At 40.2% G+C, this 16,274-nt stretch overlaps 2 protein-coding genes across 2 annotated transcripts in view; both read right to left on the bottom strand.

The window, feature by feature from the left end:
- Positions 1–2,811: 2,811 nt before the first annotated feature.
- On the bottom strand, positions 2,812–4,942 carry SFTPD (surfactant protein D). Its single transcript, XM_063162856.1, has 3 exons — positions 4,709–4,942; positions 4,000–4,077; positions 2,812–3,300 (listed from the first exon to the last, which is right to left on the bottom strand). The coding sequence occupies exons 1-3, from the start codon at positions 4,863–4,865 to the stop codon at positions 2,924–2,926; spliced, it is 612 nt and encodes a 203-aa protein (XP_063018926.1). The 5' UTR covers positions 4,866–4,942; the 3' UTR covers positions 2,812–2,923.
- A 4,845-nt stretch (positions 4,943–9,787) lies between these two features.
- The window catches only part of LOC134422267 (uncharacterized), a 28,185-nt gene continuing 21,698 nt past the window's right edge, over positions 9,788–16,274 (bottom strand). Inside the window, exons 11-14 of the mRNA XM_063164257.1 lie at positions 12,635–12,722; positions 12,152–12,280; positions 11,069–11,140; positions 9,788–10,348 (exon numbers count right to left, since the gene is read on the bottom strand). Of these exons, the coding sequence (XP_063020327.1) occupies positions 9,972–10,348; positions 11,069–11,140; positions 12,152–12,280; positions 12,635–12,722 (666 nt within the window). The 3' untranslated portion in view covers positions 9,788–9,971. The remainder of the gene's footprint in view (positions 10,349–11,068; positions 11,141–12,151; positions 12,281–12,634; positions 12,723–16,274) is intronic.

Genomic DNA, 16,274 nt, shown 5'->3' with positions numbered 1-16,274 from the left:
ATTCCTTGCTAAGTTGCTTTCTGAGGAACCTGTTTATCCTGTTTTTTTACTAAGTCTTCAGATTAATACAATTTTAACTTCACTTAATCCTAGTGGTGGTACTAGTAGTCCTACAGTCAGAAGTGGGAAAGTGCATACCATGGACTGAAAATTGAACATCACAGAGTATGGCTTGTCAGCATGCTGGATGGTCCAGAATATCCACAAGTACTAGCAAATACAAGTCCAATAGTGGCAGTTTTTACAAGCACAACTAATATTTAGAGTTAGGATAGGGTGGATTAAGCTTTTAAAATAAATTCACAAATAATTCAGAAAACAGCTCTTGAAATAAATGCTTGCTAGCTTTGGAAAATCCTGTCTTCCTACAAATCAGAGGATGCTGTTCAGCCACCTCATTCAGATTTAGGAAATAAATTTGGCGCCCAAATGCTGAGCCAATCTGCTTTTCAGGCCAAGCCTGCTGTTTCCAGACCTGCCTGCTGTCAGGGCTGTTGGAGGTGGCAGCTTCAGGCAGGGTGACAAACATTTGCTTTGAGGTTCTGTGTCCTCATCCCAGTACCTACTGAAGGCAGCTGCTTTCTTTCACACCACCTGCAAATAGCTTTAATTTGAGATAACTCTGTGACCCCCAGGAGATTAGCAGAATAGAATAAAAAACTTACCATGGCATTAAATGTTTGCTGATGGTGGGCTGTGTGTCCAACTTCATTCTCAGGCTGATGTTAATCGCTGTACATTTCTTAAACTTTACTGGAATGTGATGAGTGGAAAATTACTACTTGAGGTGATGCTTGTGATCCTGTTTCCTTGTGCTCGTGGCAGAGTTAATTTCACAACTGGAGTCATGCAAGGCTGCAGACTGGGCAGGTGAGCTGATGGGTGCAGGCATACTCTGGTGAGCTGAAAAGTGTTTGTGAATAAAAACAGAGTTTGAAAGTGAAACAGAGCCATGCAGGCTCCTGAGTCCTCATTTCCCCTCTACATACCTGTTTCCACTGGGTTAACAGAGAAGTCTATCTGATATGGGATTCAGTAGTTTTTATTTTGGCAGTGCTGTCCAGAAATAAGTCATTTGTTAACACCTTGTAGCTCTCCTTACATGCCAAAGAGATGCATGGATAAAAAGGACTTTGCTCACAAAAGTTTTATCTTTGCATATATTGAGATTACTTTATAGCTCTTGGAAACAGGGTGCTATGTGTAAATACTGCTGGAGTGAATAACAGCCTACCTGTGGAGGGGAACCTCCTGCAGGCACCAGGCTGCTCAAGCAGAAAGGCATCTTGGTTTGACACCAACCTTGTTGCATTAATTTTCCTAATCCCTAAAAGACAAGCAGCTTGGTTTGCAGAGAACAACAGCAAGAATGATTCACAGGCCCTGACATCAAGCAGAGGGCTGAAAGGGGCCAGGAAGACCCATTCCTTGTCACACAGCATGTGCCCAAAATAATCCTGTAATGGAATTTAAGCCAGCGCAGGAATGTTGTGCATGGCAGGCTGCTGCTCTGGAATTACAGTGATTTGTACAGTTACAGGGTCCCAAGCAGCCTCTTTGCTGGCCCCCAGGTTCACATGAGCTGTGAGCACACCTTCCCTCCCCTGTTACCTTCCACACTTTGGCTGTTCTGTCTCCCTGTCATGCACAGGGGAGTGAGAGGAGCTGATCTGGCTCTAGAGCTGGATGTGTCCTTGCTCAGGTTTCTGTGACCAAGCTGAGACTAACACAGTGGGAATGAGTGTGGCTCATAGTCAGGAATTTGGCTTTATAAAGGCACCCCCAGATGCTCAGCCAGCCTTTGCACCATGCCATGGAGCTGATGAAGAGCCTTAGTTGCCTCATGTTGAAGTCAACTGCCCTGGAGAAAGGAAAAATCCAAATCAGACATCTCTGAGTATGCAGCTATGCTGCACAACTGTAAATCTAAACTTGGGGAATTATCACCTTCAGGAGATGAACAGACCCAAGCTGAGAAAGATTTCTCTTAATCCTTTAGCTTAAGCTGGATGGTGAGATGGTGAGCTGGATGAGACTGAGCAGCTTCTGCAATGAGTGCTCAGTCACTTGGCATCCTCCAACCCTGGCCCTGTGGGAATCCCAGTGAGGGTCTGACAAGCACCTTTGTGGTGCCCAAAATTAGTTATATCTGAATCTCATGACAATATAGCCTAAAAAAATTGGTCATGTCATGGCTCTGCTGACTTTCCCTAAATCACAATGGCCCAGTAATTTTCCTGCTGTCTCCTATGTGTTTTCTTCCACACACATCCCATGTGCCAGGGGACCTTGGTCTTCTTGTGCTCCTTGAGTCAGGAAAGGCATTAGGAATTCTGAACAGCTGGCTTCTGGTCACCACCTTTGAGCTGCATGAAGGCTAAAGCCCTGCTGACTTTGAAGTTTTCCCATGGGAAATGTAAGGAGGGTGGTTCTCTGCCACCCCAGCTGCACTGCTTGTGCTTTCTTTAGGGCACCTGTTGGGGGTGAGGGTGGCCAAAGCACTGTGGGCTGAGCAGAGAGTCTGAATGGGGAGTTTTGGTGAGAGAAACTTACAGAAAGGGATCAAAATACGCACAAGTAGAAGGTTCATGGGTAAAGGAGTACTGGAAGATCTTGTGGCTGCAAGTCACTTTAGATATGCAGCCAAGAACTCTAATTTTTGTTCTTGTAATAAGTCAGCAGGCTAACAACAGTAGGAACCCATAGGCAGCAGTATTAACACTGGGCAATGATTATCAAACAGACAAAATGGCCCTGCTTTCCTTATACAGTTTCCTCTTTATGGCTGGCATTTGTTTAAAAGACAAATCAGACAGGGAAAGAATGCATTTTATTTTTTCATGCTGCTTTATCTAAGTTCACTAGCTACAAAGGCGGACACAAGTGACAGGGAAGCACATTCCAGAGAGCAGCAAGGGAAGCACTAAAACTGGCAGACAATAAGGTGATTCTTGTTACACTTCTTGTCATTCCAAGTGCCATCAGTGTACATCTCCACACATTCCTCCTCCCCTTTGCCAGAAGGTTCATTTGGATACCAGTTAGTATAGCTGAGCTGAGCACCGTTCAGGAGCTGGAATCTTCCTGGAATAAGGGATTGTTTTATCCCCAGGTAGGCGTAGGTGTTAAAATATTTCACAAAGTACAGAATGGCATCATTCTCTCCAGGGCTCTTTGGAGTGGCAATAGAGCCTCCAGCCTCTTTACATTTTTCCACAGTACCATCAAAATCAGCTTTTTTTCCATTGGTAGCAAAGATTTTTCCTCCAGACTCTGTTATCATCTTGTTCAAGCGAAGGACTGCAAGAGGAGGGAGAAGCTGTTAAAAGTGTGCATTCTTGTGTGCTCATTTTGCTGTCAATTTTAGCTCCTGCTACTTTGCTCCATAACTTTAGATTAAACCCAGGAAAGGGTAAAGGAAAGGAGAACTTGAAATCAAAGAAATTTGAAAATGGAGAAGGGGGAAAAGGGAAGAAACACACAGATGATGAAACAGGAGAATCACATAAGAATTTGGAGGAGGAAAGGAAATGAGGAATCCTTTTATTTCTAAAAAAGCATATGATTTTATTTGAGACTCTCTATAAGACTCTGAGGTAGTTTGCAGCATACCAATGTTCTGGAGTGAGAGGAATCTTAGATTTGATCTGGTCTTGATTCTCTTAGTAGGTTTTTAGTGTTCTGTTTGTCTGTTGGGGCACGAAGTGTGCATGGAGCAGCTCTGCATAGGCAGGGATTTTAATATGCCACATCCCTGCCTTGCTTGCACTCATATTTCAGAGCTGTTACCCAGGTGTCTCCCACCAGATATGAAAATCTAATTCCCACTCCCCCACCCCCATTTGAAAGTTTTCACTCTGATATACCAGTGAAGAAGATATAAAAAGGAAGGCTATAAAACTGCAGAAAATTCTGCCTTCTTCCTAAGAAGCAATTTTTGCCCACCTGGTCTATCCCCACTAACCCAGGAGCAGCAGAAAGTAAAGGCAGATGAAATACCTCCTTCCAGTCTGGAAATCCGATATTCCAATTGATGGATGGGGTCCCCATGTTCATTGCCAGCCAGAGCTGTGAGATCTGTGAACAAAACCAGCTATTATGCACTTGGCTTTACAGTGTCAGTCGTGACTTTCAAATAAAGCATAGCTCATCATATGAAATTAATACGAACTTTTGAAATGTTTGCTTGACAAGTTTTAGCTTACTGCTGTGTTTTAAACAGGTGATATCTTCACACATTAATCTTTGTAAGGGTAGGGGATAAGTTCCTGGAAGTCACCTGCAGAGCACGGATGTGTATAGAAAACTGGAACTGGCAAACTGAGATAATTTTCTGTCTAAGTGACTGAGCGAATCCAGGCAAAACTCTGGCACCTGTGCAGTAGGTTTAGCTGATTTTTAACTGTGTCTGAAGGGACTGAATCCTTGATAGAATCCTTCAGGCTGTTCAAGCACTTGCTTATAGCTACAACCTAGGACTCAGCAACAAGTTTCTTGTCTATGGAAAATTCTAAACTTTTCTCTGTGAGTTGAACCACTGCGTCATTAAATAAAGATTTAAGCATCTTACTTCATATAAGGAAATTAATATTAAGTCCTGATTATTTTATTTCAAGTAGATCACATAGCAGATTATGGTAGATAGCATTGAGTTTTCAAAGCATAAAAATAGAACACAACAGATAAAAATGGAGATAACTTCACATACCTGGTATTTGTTGCTCTTCTGCACTGTTGCTCCTACCTCCAAACAAAGGCTTGAAAGGGAACGATGGAAGAAATCCTGCAAGTTTACCTTGAGCACACAATGGGAGCAGGAAAAAAGCTACTGCTAAGATTTTGTGCAGCTGTGGAGACAGCATCATTTAAAGCTGAAGGTAAACCAGACTGGTTTAGTCTCCAGGGTAGAGTCCTGCATTTAAATAAAAAAAAAAGAATTGTTTAGAATTTTTCTGAGTGTGAAGTCTTATGCATATTACACTTTGCCTGCAGGGACATGAATGTCATTCATGTAGTTGCAAAGTTATCCTATTTCAGACAATTAAGATATTTTCCCAAAAGACAGACTGCTAAGTCTACAAAAGTCTACAGAGCAAACACCCAAAAAATCCCTTCAAAGCTCTTTCCTGTACATCAGATACCATTATATGCCATTTTTCCCCATAAAATAGTTATAATTTCATTTTAAAGGAGAGCAATAGACACATGGCTGCTTTAGCAAGAGAATGTTTAAAACAAAGTGGGACATGCTGTCTTTGTGAATTGGTTTAAGAGCAAAACAACTGCTAATACTTATTCTTCTATTGCAGCATCCATTTTTTAACATCTCTTCCCCTCAGGTGACATGGTCTATAAAAAGAGGTGAAATTGTTACTAAAAATGTTGATACACACATTGAAATTTGAAAGTTTTGTGATACAGTTTAATAGATTCAACATAGTTGAAACAGCAACCTATCTAAAGATATGCAACTTACCTAGCAGCTCCAGTGTGAATTAAGAAAGACTCATTAAATGGTCCAATTTATAGGGCATGTAATTTGAGATTCATCTTCTTATCTACAGAGAGCACAAAGAATACATCATATGATATGAATTGGCATATAAATGGAAATTGAATGAACTTTTACTTGAATGATAGGGGCAATGTTTTCTTCAAGAGGCAAACATACTTAAAACATGAGGAAAGTATTTGAAGGTACTTTTGTAACTTGTAGAAACACTTTCACAAGTTTTAAAACACCAACCCTAGAACAGAACGAATTTCTCAATTCATATTTGAAATACCTAATGTTTCCACAGAGTGGGTGTGGAAATGTCACAGAAGATAAGCAATTAAAAGTTCACCTGAAATATAAAATGCACCAGGAACACCACCATCATTTTTTAACAGACCGAGGACTTACCAGTGATAATGACCAAAGTCTCATAACTAAACAGAATCTCACAATTGTAGCAGCAAAGGCAAATGACAAATCTGCAACACATGTAGAGGAGATAGCTGTAGAGACACATGCTGAAATAACTTACAGAATGCTCCAGGGGAGGTTTATGTGTCAAAAAGAGCAGTTTTCTCTAGTGGTGCAAGAACCTCTCAGTAAAGAAAAAAAAGATGCTTTATGCCAGTCCTGTAAGAACAGAGGCCCAAGATGAGAAGCATCACTGAAATGGAGATGGCCTTGCCAAGTATTTTACAGATGTTCTCAGCTCTGTGCAGTGGAGGCTTTGAGGAAAGGTGTTTGAGTCTGTGTTCCAGTTCAACCAAGTCAGATGTGGCCACATCATGCTTGTGGTGCCAGGCCAGCATCTTGGTGCTGCAGCAAGGCCAACAGCCAGGACAGCAGGGGAATGAGGTGCTTTGGGACTGGAAGGGGAATGTCAGCAGTGTCTGTATTATTCTGACCTATGCTACTGGGTCTGGGCTAGGCCAGATCACCTCCACAGACACTGTGCACCCTCACCTCAGCCTCTGATGTGTGCTTCAAGGCCTTTGTCCTTGGTGGTGTGCTCACAGATGCTGGATTAAATCCTGCTGCATTGTTTATTGAGTGCCCTTGAGTGCACTAGTCCTGTGAAAAACAAATAGGCAGTACCCAGCTGTGTGCACGCTGACAGAAGAGGGCTGTTTTAAATTTGCACAAGTTACCTTTGTTTCAAGCTTCTTGTCAAACTTCAGGTTTCTTAGCTTTTGAGTGTTTGATGTAATGCTTTCAACATTCTTCTGGCAGAGATTTTTTACTTTTTATTTTTGGGGAAAAAGCCCCACCAATATCAAACAGAGAACGTGAGACAAGGCAGTACCTGGGTTCTAGATGAGCCCTGGAAAAGGTCACTGGCAGAGCCTGGCCCTTTGCATCCATGGTGAGAACAACTTGAACATTTAACTGTGCCTGGAAGAAACCACAAGTTGGGCAAGGGTGAGAAGAGGAGGAGGCTTGGCCTGCAGTTGTGGGTTTCACATGGTGATTCAGGGCCTGGGAAACCAGGAGGGGGACAAAAGGTTCCTTGTGATAGACTCCTGAGGAAAAACTGATGTAGGTTGGATAAACTGTAAAGCTTTCTTGTTTTGAGTTTCATCAGCGTATTAATAAGATGGTGCAAGTTAGATATTTAAATACACCTTCATTTCTAATATGCTTGTTTATGATTACCTAATAGAGTATTTTATATAACCACCATAGCTTGTAAACTATTTTCTGATCTTTCCTTGAACCACATATCACAGAGGTCTAGCAAGATTCAAAGACATCTGAGAAAGAAGAAACTCTTTTTGAGTATTGAGGTAACTTTTCTTTGGTTTCCACATCAATCAGTAAGAGGTTTCCTAGTTTCACTGGCAGTGAAGTAAATGATGGATGTTCTGAGTAGGTTTTGTTGTGCAGTGTATGTAGGCAAAGGCAAAACCTGCTAAGGACAGAGGCTGGTCAGTGCTGCTCTCTTAGCTGCTCTGAGAAACACAGGCAGAGTTGAATGGCTGTGTGCTCCTTCCATAAGCCTGTTTGTTACCCTTGCCTTGGTATATTCAGTCTCTTGAGAGTTAGGTTTTTCCTTCCATAGTGCTATTCACAGGTAACCTTAAAAATTATTTTCTTATTCTCTGTTTGTATTTAAATGCCCGCAACCCTTGCAATATTTTCTGTTAAAGTTGATTTTGTTCTGTTCTGCTGTTGTTTCCACCCTACCTTGTTTCCACCTTGTCCTGTGTTTTCTGCATCTCAGAATAATTCTCAAAATGTCTCCAGCCACTCTCTCATGCCTGGGAATAGCAGGAAGAGCACAGAGCATGGGGAGACACGAGGTCCCATTTCTCAGAGGAGGGCTGAGGCTATTTTTGCTGAGCACTAAAAGCAATTCAGCAAGATGTAGACACTTGAGATAGCAGACTTCAACAGGCATTTTTAAAAAATAAATTTTAGAGCACGAAGTGTTCATTTTACCTGTGATCAGTGCACATGAATGCCATCTTGCCCTATGGGCTAAGGTGAAGGATCCAAGAGGAGGGCTCAGGATGTCTCTGATGTGTCAGTTGGTGCAGCTTAGCTGAGAAAAACCACAGAAGCTGTAAAGCAAGACTATATCTCATTTCTTTAACAGTTAAACAGTTCCCATTGCCACAGCCTCCTCAAGGGTTAAGGTACCTTTGCCCTGCAGTGTTGTTCAGCTCCTGAGCCACAAGGGCAGAGATGGGTGAAAGCTTCATTCCAGGTTTCAGTTGGCATCACCTGGGTTACAGCCCTTGAGGCAGATTCTGCCAAACCCTAACAGGGACTTCAAAAAAACAACCCAGACCTCTTATCATTTTTTTTTAAGGTGCTACTCTAATTTCCAAGAATCCTGTATCCATTGTGTTTTGGAATCAGCTGTGTTTGTGTAGCTGTTGGCTAACAGGATTTTATAAAAGTGTGCTTCAGCTTCCCATAATGAAAGATCACTTGCAACCTGATACTCTGAGCTACAGCTCACAATTTATACAAGATAAGGCAGCCCTGCCAGCCTGTGTCACATCCTGCCAGTTGGGTTCACAAGAGGTTGAACAGGAACTCTGTTTTCTCAAGAACCATGGGCCATGGGGTTTTTTTAAATCAAGTTTCTACAAAAATCAGAAAAATTTGTGTTTGCTGGAATCAATGGTCAGTTTCTTCACATGCGGTAAGGATTGATGGGGGCAGGTGTGAGGTTTTTGAATGCTCAAAATTGATACCTTTTCCATTTCAGAGTCCCAGTCTGCTCTCTTATATCAGTTGGAGTGCTGGATGAACCTTGGGGATTAATCATCCCTTGCCAAAGTTTTGGCAGGGCTTGCAGTGAATGGGAATAGACCCTACCCCTCTTCCTCCCCATGGGAGGCTTGGGAACATCTGGGACTGCCCAGAGTCAGGCCCAGCTCCCAGGGGCTCCTGCACAGAGCCACATGTGGGTGAGGAGATTGTGTTTCATGCCTGAAGTTTAAAGCTGGTGCTTTCTTTTTTTACCCCCCTCAGGTAGTGTGGAAATGAGGATGGATGAGCCCAGGGCTTCCTCACTGCAAGGTAAGAATGTGAGAATTGGCTGCTGTGGTAACTCTGCCCAGCTGCCCCTGCTGCTCACCAGCTGCCCAAACAGAGTAGCAGGGAGAATATTCTGTGAAATTTTGCTTCTTGGTCTTACCAGATTTGAGTAGAAGTCTGTCTGTGCTGTTGCTTGGTATATAACATCAGCAGAGATGTTTGTGTTTGAACTGATTGAACTTCCACTCTTAGCTGCCTTCCCAAAATATTATCTGCTTTGGGAAAAGACAGGTGGCCTTCCAACACTGCAGTCCCATGGTTTTCTGAGGGAATCTGCTATTTTAGCAACAAAATGCAATCTTCGGCATTTTATACACTCTATCTACTTGAACTGAGTGCAATATTTATCTTTGTCTTTTATAGAGAGTAGCCTCTGAAATTAGAAAAATTAATTGTAACTAGTACTGTTGATATTTTTATAAAACAAAAGGTGGATGCTAATGAATCAGTGAGTGGTTCAATGTGACACAGGCTCTGTGATTGAAAGTGATGTCCACAACCTGAAACCATAATTTCTCCAGTGAAGTTAACCTCTGTGCATCTCTTTTGAGGCAGACACTATTAATTACTTCAAAATGCTTCCAACTATGACACCATGGGCAATTTTAACTTCAGCATTTCCAATCTCCCAAACCTTGGAATTTTCCTCTAGCCTTCACAAAGGTATGGAGACAATCTGCCATGAGAAATGAATTCTGAGGTATTCCCAACCCTCCAAAAGGGAGAAACACACCAAGCACATCAGTTCAGGCACATTTTAATCATGTTAATCACCTAGAAAATTTGGCATTTTCCTAAGGCTAAAAAATATCACAATATGATTCATCTTATATTTTAGGATACAGAGAAATTGCAGGAATTTAATCAACCTGAAACACAGATACTTCATTATCTCCATTCTCTGAGGTGGCTGAAAGGCCATTCTCTAAAATTCACAGATTGTGAGACGGTACATATTGCATTTTTTGTCATTCCAGGTGCCATCAGTGTACATCTCCACACATTTCTCTTTCTCTTTGCCATTGGGCTCATGCTGGTGCCAGTTGCTATAACTCAGAGGCATGCCATTTAAATACTTAACCTGACCTGAAATCTCCCCCTTTCTAATGCCCAGGTAAGCATATTGGTTATACTGCTTCACAATGTCCATAATAGCTTTATTCTCCTCCTCATTCTTGGGAGCTGCAAGAGTTCCTCCAACCTCTTCACAGGATTGCAGTGCAGACACAAAGTCAGTTTTCTTCCCATTGCTAGCAAGTATTTTCTCTCCTACTTTTCTTATTTTCCCATTCAAAGCAAGCGCTGAAACATGAAAAGAGTTAGCTTTGTAAATTCTCTATGGCATACTGAAGTAAAAGCAAATAAAAAGAAATCAAGAGATGAAAACTAAAAGTGTTAAAAGGAACAGAGGGAAAAATTGAGCTAAGGAAGAAGAGAAATAAAGATCCTTAATTTTATCCATTCACTAACTGCCCACTAAATATATTTTTCTGCTTGTGACCACTTGGCCTTGTCTCCAAGACAAGGATGTCCCACCAACATCTGCTAAATATCAGCCCTATTATATTTTGTGTACTTTTTAAAGATGATCAGTGGTACTTTCTAAAGGTGATCAGTATGCTTCAGATTGGATCGAGGGAAACAGAAAAATGATAATTATTTTGTGAATCTCTTTCAGTACAAAACAATTTAGAACCTTTAACAATCTGGTCGCTGATAGACAAAAGTGGTACAAGATATCCATGAATCCATGTGGAAAGTGCAATATCAGGTAGTTGAAATATTTTTAAAAAGAAACCAAATTTGAATAAAAGTGCATTATGACTGCCAAGAGGAATCTGCTTCCCTCCAGAGAAATAAGAACGCTGACTTCCCCTCCTTTGAGTGAGAAAATGGAGTTTTGGGGTGTAACACCCATTCCAAATGCAGTTTCTTTCCTGCAAGTCATGGTTCTGTAACTAACTTTGCCTATTGCACTTAAAATTGATTGTGAGCTGAAAAAGCAACAAGGGGAAGAATTACCAGCCTCAAGTTGGCAAAGTCGGTGCTTCAAATTTGCTAAAGCAAATTTGCTGGCCAGAGAATCAGGCAGACCTACACAGATAAAAACAAAAGTTAAACAGTTATACTAGGCTGTGCTGCTAGGAACAATCCCCTGGATAACAGCAATTACTTTCCAGAACTAACTTGCAAATGCATTTTTTAACATCAGCAAGAGTAAAATAAATATTTTCACAGTATTTTTTCACATTGTTGTTAATATATATTAAAGCAAACTAACAAAAACATCCAATCCACTGAAATGATGGTAATTCTCCTCTGCAGAAAAGAAATTGAAGTTGTACAGGTTGAAGCCTTTTGTTAGTTTACCTATGAAACTGGCTTTGCCTAAGACAGGTTTCATTGGTAATGGCAGGCATGAGGAACACTCTGAGGAGGAAACGGTTTCTATGGCACCGTGTGACTTTCTTTTTCAAGTGCTGGGTGTTTATCTTGCTTTAATGGGAGCCATAAACAGTGGTAGTGGAAGGTTTCTGAATAGCATAAAATAAATCCAGCACTGCTTGCTAAAGATGGGAACCCACTGCAAAGGTAGATTCTTTTTTTCCTACCATTCTCCACAGGTAACGAGGGTCCTATGTGTAGAATAAAGTCACTAATGTACTCTCATGATCACAATCCACAATTCACAGCTAAAATAAACAGCAATGGAGAAGCACAAAACATTGCTGCATCCCCAGCAACACTGCAGCTCCTACTGCACTTCACAATCCATTAAAATCCCCCCATATTTGACCTAATGCAGGGAGACTGGGAATAATTCTAATAGTGCTTTAGCCTTGCCAGCAGACCTGCAGAAAACATTTCTACATATATATAAGATATTTATATGTTAGAGTGTTGATAACTGGTTCAATTCCTCTCTTCCCCCAGAAGAGAGAGGAGACCCATTTTTTAGAAAAAAATAAACTGCCCATTTCCTCCATTCTCTTTTCCTTCCTGTGCTTAACACATCTACTTCCTTGAGAGCACGTATCCTTCTGTGTTATCTGTTCATGCAGCCTTTGTGAGGTGGGTCTCTTGCAAAAGAGGAAGTTTGCTTACCTTTCAGACCATTCCTTCCAGGGATACCAGGCAGCCCAGAAATTTCTGGGCGTTTACTCAATGCATGGCAAGTCACTAACAAAGCAGCCAGTGCTATGAGGGTGTAGGATGAGTAAGACAACATGATTTCTCAGGCCAGCTGTAAAAAAAACCATCACACATTTGTCAGGTAATTCTGTAAGAAATTGTAGACATTGGTTTACACAGCTGCACACTCTACCCCCGCCCCATTACCCCTTCTTGAAATTTACATTATTTCCTTGTTTAAATAAAGTTTATATTTCAGATGTAAAAGATTTATTTTGCAAACATTGTGTAGTTTATACACAAAACTCTTTCTAGACTGATAAACTTGGAGTAGTGAAGATAAATTAGCCCTTTCACTGTCGCTGACTCTTTGTTGGATTAATCTTTGAGAAATGATAAGCTCAGAGGTAACTGATCACACTTAAGCCATTAGCTGTCTGCAAGGACTGTAATCACCCGATGATGCATAGGATATTAACCTGAAAGGCAGATCTGTCACCGTGGCACTGGTCATGTTTGGGAGCTCGTTACAGCACATCACTATCTAAGCACATTTATTTGGCATAAACAGATACTGTTTTACACATGGGCAAAACTTCACAGCTCAATTGACATTCCTATCCTGTTTTGAACAAAATTCCACGAGCTTGAAAATGTCAGTTAATCTTGTAGAAAATAAACTTTTGCTGGTTGGCAAAAGGCTTATTCATCTTATTTTATCCCCACAGATAAAACAACAACTAGGGTTATAATCTGAGTGCTGAGCTATCATGACTAAAAAGCATTTTAAAACCATACATTGTGGGTTGTTTACAGCAGAGTGAGTGGGTGTGCTGTGCAGCTGTGAAACCTGAAGGACTGTAAGATACTATGGCATTCAAATATACAGTTATTGACATCTTTCAGTTAAACTAACAGGAGATATAAAGAAAGGTTCAAGATGCCAGAATGTGTGCCTGCGTCCAATGGGGTGATGCTCATGGGTTGACTCATACAAAACAAATAATATCCATTACTTCACTTTTTTAATTGGCACAAATCAAAGAGGATCCTGTACCTGCTCTCTCTTAAAAACTTCCATCTTTTAAAAAAAATCAGCATTTACACATACTAGGTTCTAAGTCTAGCTCCACTTAAAATTTGAAATAAAAGCTTGGTTGGCTTGAATGTGGTAAGATTATTAACATCTAGGTTCATCAAGCTATAACAAGGTATTTGTTATTACATTTCAAATTATATATGCCAAGCAGAATAAAAATATCGTCTAGTGTCATTTATTAAGTGAAGTAAGATTTTAAAAGAAAAAGCATTGTTTAGATCTTCCATATTGACTCTGTTATAGGTGGTTATTTTTAATCTGCATCAACAGCAACTGGTTTTTCTAGGGGAATGTCTCATCAACATCAATCTGATGCGACATACCCTTGAATATACAAATATTCAATTTTGTCATAAATTTGCAGCATATAGGATCTGTTTAACTAGCAGCAGTATGGTCAAGAATGTGCACTTTAAACAATGTAAAATCAAATCCACCTGAGAGCAGATGTGCAGTATTAAAGGTGCTGTTGAGTTTGGTTTGTTGAATTTGGAGCATCTCGAGTTGTTTGCCCTTTACTGAAGGCCAGCAGAGCCCTCTGGAAACACTGGCCAGTGACTCAGAGAGAGCAGGTTAGTAAAGACCCTAACAGAAACCTACCTTAGGTGATAGGAATACTTACATCCTTGAGATAAGGAAATGCAATTACAACATGTACCCTTTGCCTGGTGATGATCATTCAGGGAATTACATTTCAATGGGCCACTGCATCCAGCTCATAATTGGATTATGATGCAGAGTCAGGCCCCTGATCAGTTATATAGCAAAACTGAAAAAACACAGCCCTTCAGTTTTAATCCAGTTTTAATGACCTTCATCAGTCATTTCTATCTAGTGTCCTTCAGGCACCTCCTTATCTACCAAAATTGCTAGTATAAGCAAAGCAAAAAAATTACTAATAAAGGGAAATTTAATTTTAGAATGTAAATATGACCACAGCAATCAAAAGGAACAGATTTGCCTTCTAGCTGAAATTCTTTGTGATTTATTAAAAGGAAATTCAACTTACCCTTCTGCTTCAAAATGAAATGAAAAATCAGTTCATGCCAATTCCCTTTATATAGTGTGGTGTTTGTTAAATGATATGGCTGAAGTGGATACTGAGGCCACGAATGAGCTTTTTCAGTTTTGCTCATATATTTGTTATGCAAATACTGAGGCAAGTTTTAAGGGCTGAGAAATTTCTTTTTTTTTTAACAAAATAAAGCCAAAGTTGTAGAAAATACAACCCAGAACTAACAGATAACCCCAGATTTGTAGACACAAAAGATATAAAACCGTAAAGTAACTTTCAGCAATTTTAGGCCATATTTTAAAATGGTTTGTTGTGTTATAAAAGCAAAAAATGGCAGATAGCCACCAGTGGCTCTTGTGAAAGGAAAGATACTCTTGTGATTAATCTTGGGGAAGCCTAGTACCTTCCAAATAGTCTGACCCAGTAATCAGAATTCTAAACTTTCCTCCCTCTCTGTATCTGATGTTTTTATTTTACCTTAATATAATTTTCTAGCTATGTGCTAGAATGCTCATTCTGGTCTCTCTTGCACAAGACAGCTGCTCCTCTCTTGGTCAGAGATGGATCTTGGAAAAAATCTGTATACATACACAAAATTCTCAATTGGATTAAAAAAAATAAAAGAAACCAGAGCTTTTGCTCCTACTGTTTCCCAGAAATAAATATTGGGATTTTGTAACTCCCTTCTGGTTCTGATGCATTCTACTCTAAAATGATTAAATGATTGATCCTAGATGGGGTTTGTTTTATAAACCCCAGCAAGACAACACATCAATGTTTCACCTGAGAGACAAAAATACCTCAGCTTCACAGATTTTCTGTGTTTTGTCAGTTTATACTGTGGTCTCTATTTTTCATTTGCATTTCACTGAAACTATTTAAGTTTTGTCATCATCCCTAATAATAGTGTTATTCTTTCTGAATGATTCCAGCAGGATTCACAGCTGCAATCTAACATCTTTAGGCTCCCTGTCCAGCAATTAGAAATGTTTAATATCAACTGGCCGACCTAGCCAAGATAAAATATCAAAGCAGAAGATGCATTTAGGATTCCCCTTAGATAGAGTGCAGGCACTTAAATACAATTCCATTCACAACTGTGAGCCTTTTCCTGCAGTTAAACTGCCCAGCATGGCCTGTTCTCCATCTCACAAACCCCTACAAATAGCAAACTGAGGATGCAGCAGGTTTCTTAGCAAATGATCAGTTAACACTCACAGATGGATGCTCCAGATAATCTATCTTCAGTCCTTCCTCTGCCAGATGGGCAGCAGAGCTCTGAATGCACATTAGTCCTTTTGCACCACCAATGGAAACTCTTTCTCTCTGTAGTCCAGATGAGGTAGATGTAAAAAAATGGTGTTGAGTGGATAAGATGTGGGTTAGACAGTACCCAACAGATAAGATATTTTTCCCATTCCTTTTGCAGTTTGGAAATAGCACAGATACCAGACAATTGACCACAAAGACACAGGTAATTCTGTTCCTGGATGGCAGCAGACCTCTGGGGCACATAGGAAATTTCTTCAATTCCAGAATAAGATGAGACTTAATGGATCCCGATTATGAGAAGCAATATTTTAAATATTGCTAGGTGCCCAATTTCTTGGGAATGTTACCAGAATAAAATCTCAACAGATCTAATTTCTAGGTAACTCTGCAACATTTGTAAGGGCTGGTTTTTCTGCTGCATCACTGCATATATGTGCAGCTCTAACACATGAACAGGATAAGTCTCTGGAGATTTGTACTGTTTCTTCCACCTAACACAGTTCGTATTAAAAGAGAATTAAAGAATTGAAATCATTAAACAGGGAGATCAGTAAAGCTCCAGTAGCTTATCTCTATTCATTTATGAAAGTGTGACATGAGCAAAACATGGCTTATGATCTAGGAAAATGTTATCAATTCTTATCTTTTGGTAGAACTTTTGAAGAAAGATACATTTGATAACAGTTGTTCTCCCATGAGTCAGATCATAC

Source organism: Melospiza melodia, chromosome 9, assembly GCF_035770615.1.
Source record: "Melospiza melodia melodia isolate bMelMel2 chromosome 9, bMelMel2.pri, whole genome shotgun sequence".
Classification (NCBI taxonomy): domain Eukaryota; kingdom Metazoa; phylum Chordata; class Aves; order Passeriformes; family Passerellidae; genus Melospiza; species Melospiza melodia.
Note: the sequence above shows the minus strand (reverse complement) of the source record. Positions and strands in the feature narration are given on the sequence as shown.

Excerpts from the sequence above, each read along its gene's own strand:
- SFTPD (XM_063162856.1), bottom strand. The coding sequence starts at position 4,865 with ATGATGCTGTCTCCACAGCTGCACAAAATCTTAGCAGTAGCTTTTTTC. Across the intron at positions 4,078-4,708 it reads AGAAGAGCAACAAATACCAG|ATCTCACAGCTCTGGCTGGC; the intron begins GTATGTGAAGTT and ends TTTTGTTCACAG. Across the intron at positions 3,301-3,999 it reads GATTTCCAGACTGGAAGGAG|TCCTTCGCTTGAACAAGATG; the intron begins GTATTTCATCTG and ends CTCCTCTTGCAG.